The sequence below is a fragment of the Spermophilus citellus genome, assembly GCF_964194105.1.
Source record: "Spermophilus citellus genome assembly, chromosome: 15".
NCBI classification, from domain to species: domain Eukaryota; kingdom Metazoa; phylum Chordata; class Mammalia; order Rodentia; family Sciuridae; genus Spermophilus; species Spermophilus citellus.
This window is the reverse complement of record NC_138195.1, coordinates 25,991,214-26,004,131: the sequence shown is the minus strand read 5'-3', so window position 1 is coordinate 26,004,131 and position 12,918 is coordinate 25,991,214. Positions and strand designations below refer to the sequence as shown.

Sequence of the window (12,918 nt, the reverse complement as noted above, 5' to 3'; positions counted from 1 at the left end):
AGATTAATTTGAATTTTAAGAAAACGAAAGATAAAACAACAGAAATAAAAACAATATGAAAAAAAAAAAACAACAATTAGAAGTACTGGATTCAATCCCCTGCATTTAAGAAGAACAGCAGGGATGGGAACTGGAAATTATTTTTAAGTAGTCACTATATACTTAAAAAGCAATAATGAATTTAAAAAAAAAAAGAAAGAGAGAAAGAGAGAGAGAGAGATAATTTTTAATATTTATTTTTTAGTTTTTGATGGACGCAACATCTTTGTTTGTATGTGGTGCTGAGGATCGAACCCAGGCTGCACACATGCCAGGCGAGCACGCTACCGTTTGAGCCACATCCCCAGAAAAACTCTAGATAACAGTGGTCAGGAAATTACTCAAGAAGTAGCATAGAGAGGCAAAGGGTTAAAAAATACAGAAAGGCAATCAAGAAGCTTGTAGGGTTGATTTAATGGTGGACAGACTGCAAGGATCCAACATACATCTAATAAGAATTCTAGGTAAGGAGAATGTAGGAAATGACTGAGAAGTAATATTTAATGAAAGAAATATTGAGAAATTTCCAGATCTTCTAGAAAGAGATGAACTTTCAGGTCTATCCTCTCAAACTAAATAAAGGCAGTTCTGCACTTACACTTCAGAATATCAAAAAGTAAAGTCAAAAAGTTAAGGGAGCCTATAAATCAATATAAGAAAAGGTAGACAAACTAATAGAAAAATGGGCAAAAGACTTAAAGTATACCATAAGAGAAGTTATGTAATGGTCATTTGGTCATGCAAAGAAATGCAGATTAAACCCATCTTAACAAACCAAAAGAATGAGTCAAATGAAAAAGAAGGATAATACCAAATGTTGGGAGACTGTCAGTCAAATGGTACTTTCACATGTTGTTTGTGACAGTATACACTGCATATCTTTGGAAAACTGTTTAGATGACTTTGCTATTTTTCTTATCCAAAATGCTTAGACCAGAGAATTTCAGATTTTGGAATTTTTTTCCCAGATTTTTGACTATTTGCATATACATGAGATATCTTTGAAACAGTAAAGCCTAAACATAAAATTAATTTGTTTCATATATATCTGATAGATATAGCCTGAAGGTAATTTTACATATGTTTAGTGTGCCTGCATTTTTACTATGGGCTGGTTACATGAGGTAGGCATGGAATTTTCCACTTGTGATGTTATATCAGCACTCAAAAATTTCAGATTTTTGGAACATTTTGGATTTTAGAATAGAGATGCTCAACCTATATACCAAAGCTGAACATACACAGACCCTATGATCTTTAATTATAATTGCATACATCTACAATCATACATATTCACAAAAGACACAAGAATGTTAATTTCAGTACTATTTTAATAGTCAAAAACCTTAAATTACCCTAATGTTCATTAAGAAAATAAATTATATTTATATAATGGAATATGAGAATGAATGAACTACAATTTATGGAACGACATGAATAAATAGTATAAACATAATGCTGATCAAAATAAACCAGACTGAGAAAAAAATGTTTGTGAAACATATATCTTAATAAGGAATTTGTAGCCTGAATGTATGAAGAACACCAATTTTTCAAAAATAAGAAGATGAACTACCACATTTTTTTTTCTCCTGTACTGGGGAATTGAACCCAGAACCTTGCACATGCTAGGCAAGTGCTCTACCACTGAGCTACAACCTGAACTCTTTAAAAATTTTTGAGACAGGGCTTCACTGAGTTGGCTAGGCTGTCCTCAAACTTTTGATCCTCCCGCCTCAATCTCTGGAGTAGTGGGGATTTCAGGTGTGTGCCTCCTCATCTGGCTCCATCCATTTTTAAGAGGGGCAACATAATTGAACTGACACTTTACAAAGATGAATAGTTAATAAGTATGTTAAAAGATGCCAAATACACAATCCTCTAAAAGACTTAGGAAAATTTCAAAACGACAGTGATAGCATCACTTTTAAAATTTCCCCAACCCATTGCACCTATAAAGTCAATTAAAAGGCAAAATCAAAATCTCATAGACAATATCTACAACAAAACTAGGTGAAGTAGCCCCAAGAATTCCCACAAGGGGTGGGAACAGACCACTGATAGCTACAAGACCAAAACTATATAAGCATTTTCTTGGTGGAAAGAAACAGACGGAAGCTTTAGGTAGCTGATGAACCTATAAATGGGGATATCCCCAAATCATACCTTTGTACGCTCTGAAAATGTAGAGGACCAGTCAACAACAGCAGCCAAACTGCTGTTACACAAAAAGTTTACCTTAAACTCAAACAGGACTTGAACAGATGTGCCCTATGAACTCTCAGATCTCGCCAGCTGAAGCCCCCTTCCAGTACAACCCCACTGTGACCAGGATCTCTGAGACTATAAGTCCAGATTAAAAAGAACAAAGACAAAAGGATAAAGGAAAAAATAGGTCCAGATAAATATGGGGCATGAAAAATAAATCAGGAGATCCCAGAAAGTACAAAGCCCTCTTGACTTACTCTCTGCTCCCTACACTAAGCAAGGTTCAGGAAAATGAATCAGCAGTAACTATATAGGAAAAGCTGGCAATATCAGCACACAAATCCACGAGTGATGCTACACAGTGACTGGCAAAGTCATCACTGGAAAGTCAAGTTCTACTCTCATGCAGACTGGGAAACATTTTCTAGCAATATCTGTATGTAAAAAGATTCCTCTGATATAAAACAATTAAGTGCTCATGTGATATTTGTTGTGACACATGGTTATTACAATGGTGGCTAAAGCAACAAACTCAATTTATATAAAGTGGGTCAGAGGTCATTGATACAGGGCAACATACACAACTTGCCTCCAGCAAGCTGGCAGCAAATTCTAGCCTTTTTCATCCTTCTTAAAACTCCATTTTATGGATAGCTGGTAAAGCAGCTGTCATTGCTATGTGCTCAATGAGCCTGACTCTAAGGATTCAACAGGTGAGTTACAGGACAGAGGCTACAGGGTTGGCATAAGCAATTGACAGCTGCATCACTGAATGAAGATGGGGTGGGAATGCAGACCACAGACATAATTCTGATTTAAGTGCAGAAACTATCTTTTTGGATAACACCTAATTAACATGCACAATATGCACATAAAATATCTGAGAGCACAAAATATTTTTTATGTTCAGTGCCTAATACTAAACCTGACACATAGTTAGTATTCAAAAGGGTTCTATTATAAAAGCAATAAAAAGGAAAATAAATCTCTAACTATAGTTCCCATTATTCTGGAATTAAAACTTGAAATCTCCAACAAGGCCTGAATTGTGCCTCGTTTTGAAATACTTCAAACATAACTCAAAGGGATAGTTTAAAACACAAGACTCGATTAACCTGCCCCACCCTTTGGGTAATTCAGAAAACCTTCTAGACCATGTGCATGGTGCAGTCAGCCAAGCCTGGGCAGAAGGAAGAAACAGATTTGTCTTAGGAAAGGTCACTTACAAGGCTCTGATCACACTTCCTACCTCCCATTTCCTGCAACTTCTTGGCCTCAGCAGTTACAGTAAAGTCAGAGTGCAAAGGATAACATCTTTAAAAGCAGTTTTATTGCAATGGTAAAAAGAATCCAGTGATTATAGTGTAGTTTACAATTAATCTGCATACCAAAAAGCCCCAAATGACATAGGTCCAAATTCCACTTATACCACTGATAAGGCTACAAGAAATGTGAACAGCCCTTTAAGTGTTAAAAACAAAACAAACAAAAAAAATGACTTTCTTTCTCAGCCTCAATTTCTCATCTGCAAGATAGATTTCATACTACCAACTTCATATGCTATACTGAGGAAGTGGAATAACACAAAGTATTATCTACAGCACTTAGCATGTATACTTCTCTTGCTCAACTATTATTTAGTACACATGATTTATTTTATGGATAAACTAAGTAACATCAGGTACACTGCTGAGAATTGAGAATTACAAAGTACTTTGTTACATTATGCTGTGTTACATGAAATAGTTTTAAGACTGGACTTTTCACATATCCTGCCCCAGGAATCTCAATTTTGCTTCCACTCTTCAGATACATAGTACTGAAGAAGCAATAACTGAGACTCAAAAGGGGGTGGATTAAGGAGACTATAAAACTGAAACAATAGTCTAATTAAAAGTCAGGCTCTCATCTTAATCTCCATAATGCAAATATTGACATAAAACTTCAGAGAGCAACACTGCACAGAGAAGGGCAAAAGCACTATTCTGTCTTGTCTTTGCAGGAAGTCAGAGAAGGAAAACTTGCAAGGAAAATAAACTGATGGTCTCAAAGGAAGGGCAACTCTAGTTAAAGCAAAAAAAATGTTCTCATCTCCAATTAATCACAAGGTCAAAGCAGCCTCAACAACTCGGCAAGACCCTGTCTCTAAATAAAATATTTAAAAAGGAGCTGGGGGTGTGCAGTGGTTACGTGTTCCTGCCTTCAATCCCTGACACCAAAAAAAAATGAGAGGAAGGGAGGAAGGGAGGGAGGGAGGAAGAAGGGGGAAAGGGGGAGGAAGGGAGGGAGGGAAAGAACATTATTGGTTAAGTAGAAATATATCCATCCAAAGGTATACTTCACCAGTAAGTACATTCTTATATAATCTATATCAAAGCTGGATTGTTTTCCAGAATGAGATTATTTGTAGAAAGTTTCCAAAGCACTCACACTCTTATTTTATTAGCACTTTGTAGTTATACACAGTAGTTATGTTCATCCCGACAAACTCATACATGCATGGAATTTGATTTCAGATCAGATTCCCTCTACCCTTCTGCCTCCCCTCCCTCATTCTCCTTCCTCTACCCTGCTAGACTTCCTTTCATTTGTCTATTTATTTATTTTTGATTGGTTCTTTTTACTTATACATAAAAGTGAAATTCCCTCTGGCAAGATATTCTCCATTTTCATCCATTTACCAACAAATGCCATAATTCCATTCTTCTTTATATCTAAGTAGAACTCCATTGTGTAGGTATGTGTGTGTGTGTATATATATATATTGTGTATGTATATATATATATATATATATATAGATACACACACACAAATACATACATATATATCACAATTTCTTAATCCATTCATAATTTAGCTATTGCGAACTGAAAGCAACAACATTTTAATGTTTAATCAAGATCATCAGAACTTGGTGTAACACTACATCGTGTACAACCATAGAAGTGTAAAGTTGTGCTGCAGTTGTGTACAATTAATCAAAATACACTATGCTGTCATGTATACCTAATTAAAATAAATAAATTTTTAAAAATCATCAGAACTGAGCTTGGTAAGATGAACTCTTAGGGAAAAAAACAGAAAATCTCTAGATTTTCATCCCAATTTTCCATATTAACTATTTTAGAAATGTAAATATTCTAATTAAGACTGTTGTTATATTCGCTAATTCAGAAAGCTATCATTTCAATGAACAAACATCTGTTTTCCCAGTACAACAAACAAAAGTGTAAATATGAATTACTTGGGTCTACAGAATTGCTTAAAACCCAGGATTATATTAAATCAAAGATGTTACACTGAGACTAGTTTTAGAGTAGAATCCTTCTAGCTGTGTGTGATAGCACACACCTTTACTCCCAGCTACTGGGGAGGCTACAATGTAAGTACTGCCAGAGCTCACAAATTTAAGGCCAGCCTAGGCAACACAGTGAGACTCCATTTCAAAAAATAGGAAAAGAATCCTTCTATTTTAAAATGTGTTGCTTTAATATGATAAAATAATGTTTTAGAAGTTAACCTTGTCCTAAATGTGTCAGGAATGACGCTCAAACTACAAATTAACCAACTACTTCAATTGGAAAAAAAAACCCAAATCTTTTGTTTTTAAACTGTGGACTGAACCAGGGGTGCTTTACCACTAAACTACACCCCCAGTCCTTTTTAATTTTCTAGAAAGTCTTGTTGATAAGGGTCTCGCTAAATTGCCCAGGCTAGCCTTGAACTTGAGATACTCCTGCCTCAACTACTGGGATTAGAGAGGTGTGTGCCACTGCACCTATTATTATTTTTTAAAAACCCTTTCCCTCATAACTAAAGGGTCTACATGAGCTGAGCAGCAGAAGAACCTCATAACTAAAGGGTCTGCATAATCCTTTTTGTTTTATTTGATTTTTATGCTTCAGGTGACATATTGTCTCTGATACTACTTTCCAGTGGATTTCTGTTTTGCTGAATTCTTTTTGTCTGTCCTTTCACAAAAATAAATCAGGGATAAACCTGTCTCACTTTTTGTGTTAAGTGCCTTGGCCATTAACCACAATGTAAAAACCTGTTAAGACTTTCTGAAATCTCTATTTAGTGTCTGAGGATTCAGCCCACTATGGTTTGTTTAATGATTTTATGGGTGCCAGAGAACTTCTCAAGGTATTGTGAGTTGACTCTTTATATTAATTAGTTTCACATTCTGGTCTCATTTCTTTATTACTAGGAAGCTGCTTTATTACCAGGTGCTGCCTGTCAATGGTCTGCAAACCACTGTGCCTACACTGAGGACTGTGGTTTCAGAGATCTCAGCCCATGGTCAGCCAACTCCATTGCTCTGGACATAAGATGAGGCAGAATCATGGCAGAAGGACCTGGTGGAATAGAGCTGCTCAGCTCATGGGAGCCCAGAAGCAGAGAGAACATGACAAATCTTTTCCTGCCATGAAATTGTCTCATAAAACAAGTAAAAAACACTTGAATAGGTTTATGTGAGGATGCTTAAGAGTAGAATAGACCACCAGATGACTGGAAGGAAATACTGGAGAAAAGAATGGAGCGGACAGAAATAAGGATCTGTGACATAAATTCAGAGTTAACTGCTAGATTATATAATATTGCAAATATTTATTTCATTTACATTTGGCAAAAGGCAGTCAAATTCTAAATATTATTACAGAACCACATGAAACATCATCTTAGAGAAATGTGCCAAACTTTTGCACTTTTATGTTCTGGTTCAGTTGTATTAAACTCTGAAATCTTTAAGGGCATGCATCAATTCTGCAGTTTACAAAAGGAAAGCACTCAAATCATGAAAGTTGATTATGCCTGGAAAAAAAAAACAGCACTTTTTTCTTTTTGCTTATGGTGTTAAAGAGCAGAATTATCCACAAAAATAATTTCAAGTGAGTGATTGTGTATTAGCAGAATCTGAAAAGCAATGATATAACCAGAAAAAAACTAAATACAATGCAATGCACACATCAAGTTGTAGATCAGACCAAAAATTGGCTAATGTCAACAGGCATAATTCATCAACCCAAATGGCAGAAACAATAGGGACTGGATTTTGACTTACCTGAGTAATTTGGTCACTTATTATAAATGAACCCTTGTTAATTAAGACAGTTTTACTATGTTCAACTCTTCATATGTCCTAGATAAAAACTTTTTTATTATGAGATTCCTCAGTTTCAGGCATTTCCTAAATGAGAATTATAGCACCAGAATAGTATCACAGCCTCCTTAATATTATAAAAAATGGATCCTATTTCCCCTCCATTCTGAAATACTTACCATACATCTTTATAAAGATGGCTGTGTGGTCCTATTTAACAATAAAAATAAGCAATTCTTATAAAACTTTCATAGTCTTTGATATTTTACATTAAAAGAATCAAGTCGTTTAGTTAGTGCGAGACACCAGATAAATTTGTTTTCAAGTTCTATTAAGACAACCCTTAAGTGTTCATTCATCTTTACATGTCTATTGACTAAGTCTAGTGCTTCTACATGAAAAGTGCTCAATAGGTATTGATGAAGTCAAATAATTAATTTGCAAAAAATGATCAGAATCAAGAAGTCTTGAAAAAATGCTGTTCAATCACTCATTCAAGAATAATACACAATGTATAAGAACTTTTATAGAAAAAAATTTAAATACCACAACAAAAGTACAAGTTTCCAGAGTCAAGCATGCCATGGAACAGTGAATACAGATTTTATGTTGATGGCTACCTCTAGGAAAGGAGTGAGAGAAAAAAGGGGAGGTCTACAAAAGTACTCCAAGCTGTTCTTGTAACATTCTAAAACATATTACAATGTTAATTTTGGCATTTTGGAGGGGCATGAGTGCTTATTATTTTATTCTCTTATCTGCGTATTTACAAATTAAAAAGAAAAGAAACAGCAGAATTTTGCAGAAATAATCACAATGAGTATACCATACTAATGCATCAGCATTTACCAGCTAATCATCAACTTTAGGAACATCATTCATTGTAAGATCAACAATCTATGAATCTTCTAATTTCAATACACTATTTTGATACTTTCTTGTTCAGATTTTTAATTGAATGGGTTTCCATTTTTTAAGTGAAAATTAAATTATAAAACAGTATTTTAAGATAAAAATTTTAATAATACCACCTATTTACTATAATGTACAACTGAGTACAGCCTTTTTCGACTTGTATTTAATTCCATTATTCACTATTCTCTTATCTGAAAGAAACCTAAATGACCTGGTCTGTTTGTTTCTTTAATGGTGCCGAGGATCAAACCCTGGGCCTTGAGCATGCTTAGCTACTACGGAGCTAAATTCCCAGTACCAAGTGACATTGTTAAATACAAAAATTTTCAAATACATTATCATTTACAAGAGGATTCTTCTTTAGAAGATTCTTCTTTAAAAAGAATTCTCAGGTCAAACAAGGCAGCATGTTAAGAATGGGGCATCCACAGGAAACAGAATTCCAAGTTCATTTGAACTCGGGATTCTTTTCTTGTAACATCTATATTTTCCTTTTAAGATTTGTGTGCTAGGGACAATATCTGAATTAATCTGTTCCATGTCTATTTCTGAATATTTGCCATTGTAGGTAATTCCATTTCTCAAAATGCCATAAAGAAATGAAACTTTTCATAGCACAAACACCATATTTAAAGTCCTCAAGTGTTGACTCGTATTTTTTTACTTAATTATTAGTAGTACTTTTTTTTTAACTTAGAAAATTCATTCAAAAGGTACTGGCAAAATCCCATAATACTACAATAAATATAATTTTAAAGGTGTCCCAATTATATTTTGCAAAAATGAAAGGAGCAAGAGGTTTTCTTGTACACAGAAAAAATGTTTAAATTTTTTTAATCATATCCCTAAATCAGTGTACAACTTCATTGACTGAAAAATTAAACATTAACTAGAAAATAGTACTAAGAAAGATCCTATTTTAGTTTTTTTCCTTTAAGCCTGAAGTGGATTTTTCCATTTTTATCTACTGAAATCTGATTAAGAGAGTCCTAATCCAAATCACACCTGACAATTTATACACAGACACATGCATATTTTTAATATGTGTTTGTTTATGTATATGTATCCCCTCAAAAGTAAACTATCAAAAAATTAGTGCAATGGATTCTAATAAATTGAGATTTTACTTCATGTTATTTTGTAAGAGTAGCTATACATTGTTTTTTAATTTTTTTTTTTTTTAGTTGTAAATGAATCTTTCATTTTATTTATTTATTTATTTTCGGGCTGAGGATTGAACCCAGGGCCTCACACATGCCAGGCAAGTGCTCTACCACTGAGCCACAACTCCAGCCCCAAAAGTAGCTATACATTTTTGACAAAAATCCTACATTTTCCTCTGAAAGATATAATCTTTAAAGAGAAGATAGATTAAAATAAAATGCATTAACAATAATCTGTTCATTTGAAGAAATTTCTACTGGAAAATTGCCTTATGTTGCCTGACTGAGTCAAGGCTGTATGAAATTCCAATATCAATAACTGACTGAATTTCAACAAGGAGAGCAAAAAAGATCAGGTCAAGAAGAATTTTGTTTATTGTAGAAAATATTTTCATGGCATTTGATAGAACTCAGAAGTATTTCTATGAAATGAGTTCAGATGTATGAAACTAAGTCAGCTAGGATGATATTCTTTTATTTAATGAAAAAGAAGTCAAACAACCAAAAGATGCATTTCACAACCACAAGAATGGGAAGTTACACTCCATGTATATATAATATGCCAAAATATACTCTACTGTCATGTATATCTAAGAACAAATATAAAAAGAAAAAAAAGGATACACTTCACATAATAAAATTTAAAAATGGGAGCCAAGGGACAAAATGAAAAAGATACCTAAACAATGAATTTAAGAAACTCTGACTTATCCATCTGACTTGTTGCTAATGGTCCTCTTTTGTCTTTCCATTGTTGTATACTTAAAACAGGTCTGATGATAATTGAAATAGCCTTGCAAGACTTATTAAAAGTAAAAGTAATTGTTGAAAGAGTTTAAATACTTTATAAAATACTATTAACAAAAATAATTATCTTACTTTTTTCTTGCTTCATTCGGTGAAGATGCCCTTTTAAATCAGTCTGTTTCTTAACACAGTTTCAAAGTCTTACTTAAATGTTAGCTTTCTTCTAAAATGATACTCTTAGGTAATCACAATATTTCTGATTAAGAGACACAATTAATACTAGAACTGTTCCACCTGGGAAAAAAACAGATCTATAGCACAATTAGACCAGTTAAATCAAATTACAGATCATCCAATTGACATGTTTTGATAATCCAGGACTTTGCAAGTATCATTTTCAAATCATACTCTACTTCAGTGTGAGGTTTCTCATAGAAGATGGAAAAATTTCATTTCTGTAAACACTTGCCATGTTAGTTGTCTCTCTGAAAAGATTTTTTTATTTCCTTAAGAGAGCTGCTCCAGTGAAAATCATTTCTTATCTATGTATCAGGTCCAGACCCTCCTCAAAAAACTTAGTTTTTCTGTGAAAAGACAGAAATAGCCAAGTAATATGAAAGCTTCTGTAATCAAGATATTGTCTACTTGTTATAAACATGTAATCACTCCCCATGGGGAAGCACTGATGAACTAAAAACGTTCTTCAATTACTCATAGCTCATCAGATGTGCTGTTCACCTTTGGTAATTCGCATTCTTCGCTGGTTTGACAACTCTGGAGGATGTCTTTGTAGTGGTTCTTCAGATCTTCATACAAAGAAACAGTTTCTTGTGAGTGAGCCAAGGGCAACACCTTTTCATTCAATAATATCTGCACTTGAAATTCTTCCTGAGGAGTCTTGGCATTTTCACAATGGTAGAGCACAAATATTAGGTTGGAGGCATAAGGTACAATATGACCACTTCGGAACTTTCGATGAATTTGTTCCTCGTAATTATAAGCTGTTAGGGGCTCCTTGTCTTTGAAGTAGCCCATGAGAGAAAGTAGTGGAAGAAGGGTCTCTGCATGACCAAACTGAAGGACGATTGGAGAAGAAACTGGCTGAGACCTTAAAAGAGAAATTGAAGGGCAAAATATATATATTCATATCATCAAACATAATATTTACACAGTACTAATATAACTTGCCCACCCTTTTAAAAAAATTTAATTAAACCTTTAAAAAAATATTTATTTAGTAGTACTGAAAACTGAACTCAGGAGTAGTCTACTACTAAGCTACATCCCTAGTACTTCTTATTTTTTTATTTTAAGACAGGGTGTCCCTAAGTTGTGATACTTCCAGCTCAGAGTCTCCTAAGTCACTGGAATTACAAGTTTGCCACCAGTGACATGTAGATTTTTAGAAAAATCTTTATATACATGGCTGGGCATAATAGCATGTGCCTGTAATCCCAGCTACTCGAGAGGCTGCAATTGGAGGGTAGTGGGTTCAAGGTCAGGCTTGGCAATTTAGTGAGACTCTGCAGAAGAAGAGAAGGAGAAAGAGTTAACTTTATAGACATCAAGCATATGGCTGAATTTTTGTGTAGCAGAGAACTGGTCTTTTTACATTGAAAGTTAAGTTCTAAGATTCAGGATTGGATTACATACACATCGCCCTTTTTATAGATAAAGGAACTTGAAATAGATGTGCATTTCAACACTTTATTGCCTTCATGTGAATGAATATTAGCAAATTGGCCCTTAATAAATAGATTACTCCATGGAGCTCTTCTGAACAAGTTTAAAGTGTATTTATTTTTTTCTACATCTAGACAATAAGGACAAGTGCTAATCAGTAAATTTCTTGGTTAAGATCAAGTCTCAACAGTGAACAGTAATCCTTCAATGGTTTACAAAACCTAAGTTGCCCATTAAATTCTGAATAAAGCAAAAAAAAAAAATGGCAACCAATCTTAATATGATGTGTCTCTCGTTGAGAGTGGGATTTACACAATGATAAACAAACCACTTTCAACACCATGAGCAAAACTGTCATTTTTTCATTGCCTTCAAGTTTTATGATTTTGTTTTCTGTTAAAAGCCTTTTATAAGAAGCAGTGAATGACTATTTAGCTTTCCCCAAAATTTTTGGAAAGAATATTACAACTGTTCTTAATTTTAAGCCTATTAAAATATGATCAGCTTCTTGCTACCACCCCACATATCAGGTAATAAATTTAGTGCATCTGGATTTTGAAAGGACAGAAGCAGAAGTTTTGGATTTCCTGACTCCCCAACTTAAAAACAGATGAACAGCTGGGCATGGTGACACCACATGTAATCCCAGTGGCTTGGTAGGCTCAGGCAGGAGGTTAGTAAGTTCAAAGCCAGCCTTAGCAACTTAGCAAGGCCCTAAGCAATTTGGCAAAACCCTGTCTCTAAATAAAATATAAAAAGGTTGGGGATATTGCTCAGCGGTTAAATGCCCCTGGGTTCAATCCCCAGGACCAAAAAACAAAACAAACGAACGAAAAAACAGATGGAGCAATTAGTCAACAAATTTTTAAAAACTTATGAAAAACATTTACAACACAATTATGTGGACAAATATTATCTATGAACCACCAATAACATCAAGAACTGCCAATCACCAGTATCTGTTGAAGAAAGAAAGCCACAGAGCATCTGAGCAAACTGAGAAGAATCCTGGTAGTCATTGGGAAGCTCTGTGGTCCAATTTGAGTCAGCAACTGAAAC

The 12,918-nt window shown here is 34.3% G+C and overlaps 1 protein-coding gene across 2 annotated transcripts in view; it reads right to left on the bottom strand.

The window, feature by feature from the left end:
- Positions 1-9,883: 9,883 nt before the first annotated feature.
- Positions 9,884-12,918, bottom strand: part of MINPP1 (multiple inositol-polyphosphate phosphatase 1) — a 45,685-nt gene continuing 42,650 nt past the window's right edge. The window contains exon 5 of one of the 2 annotated variants that reach the window (XM_081266898.1): positions 9,884-11,284. In XM_081266898.1, the coding sequence (XP_081123024.1) occupies positions 10,888-11,284 (397 nt within the window). In that variant the 3' untranslated portion in view covers positions 9,884-10,887. The remainder of the gene's footprint in view (positions 11,285-12,918) is intronic. The other variant, XM_081266899.1, reaches the window with a different exon arrangement.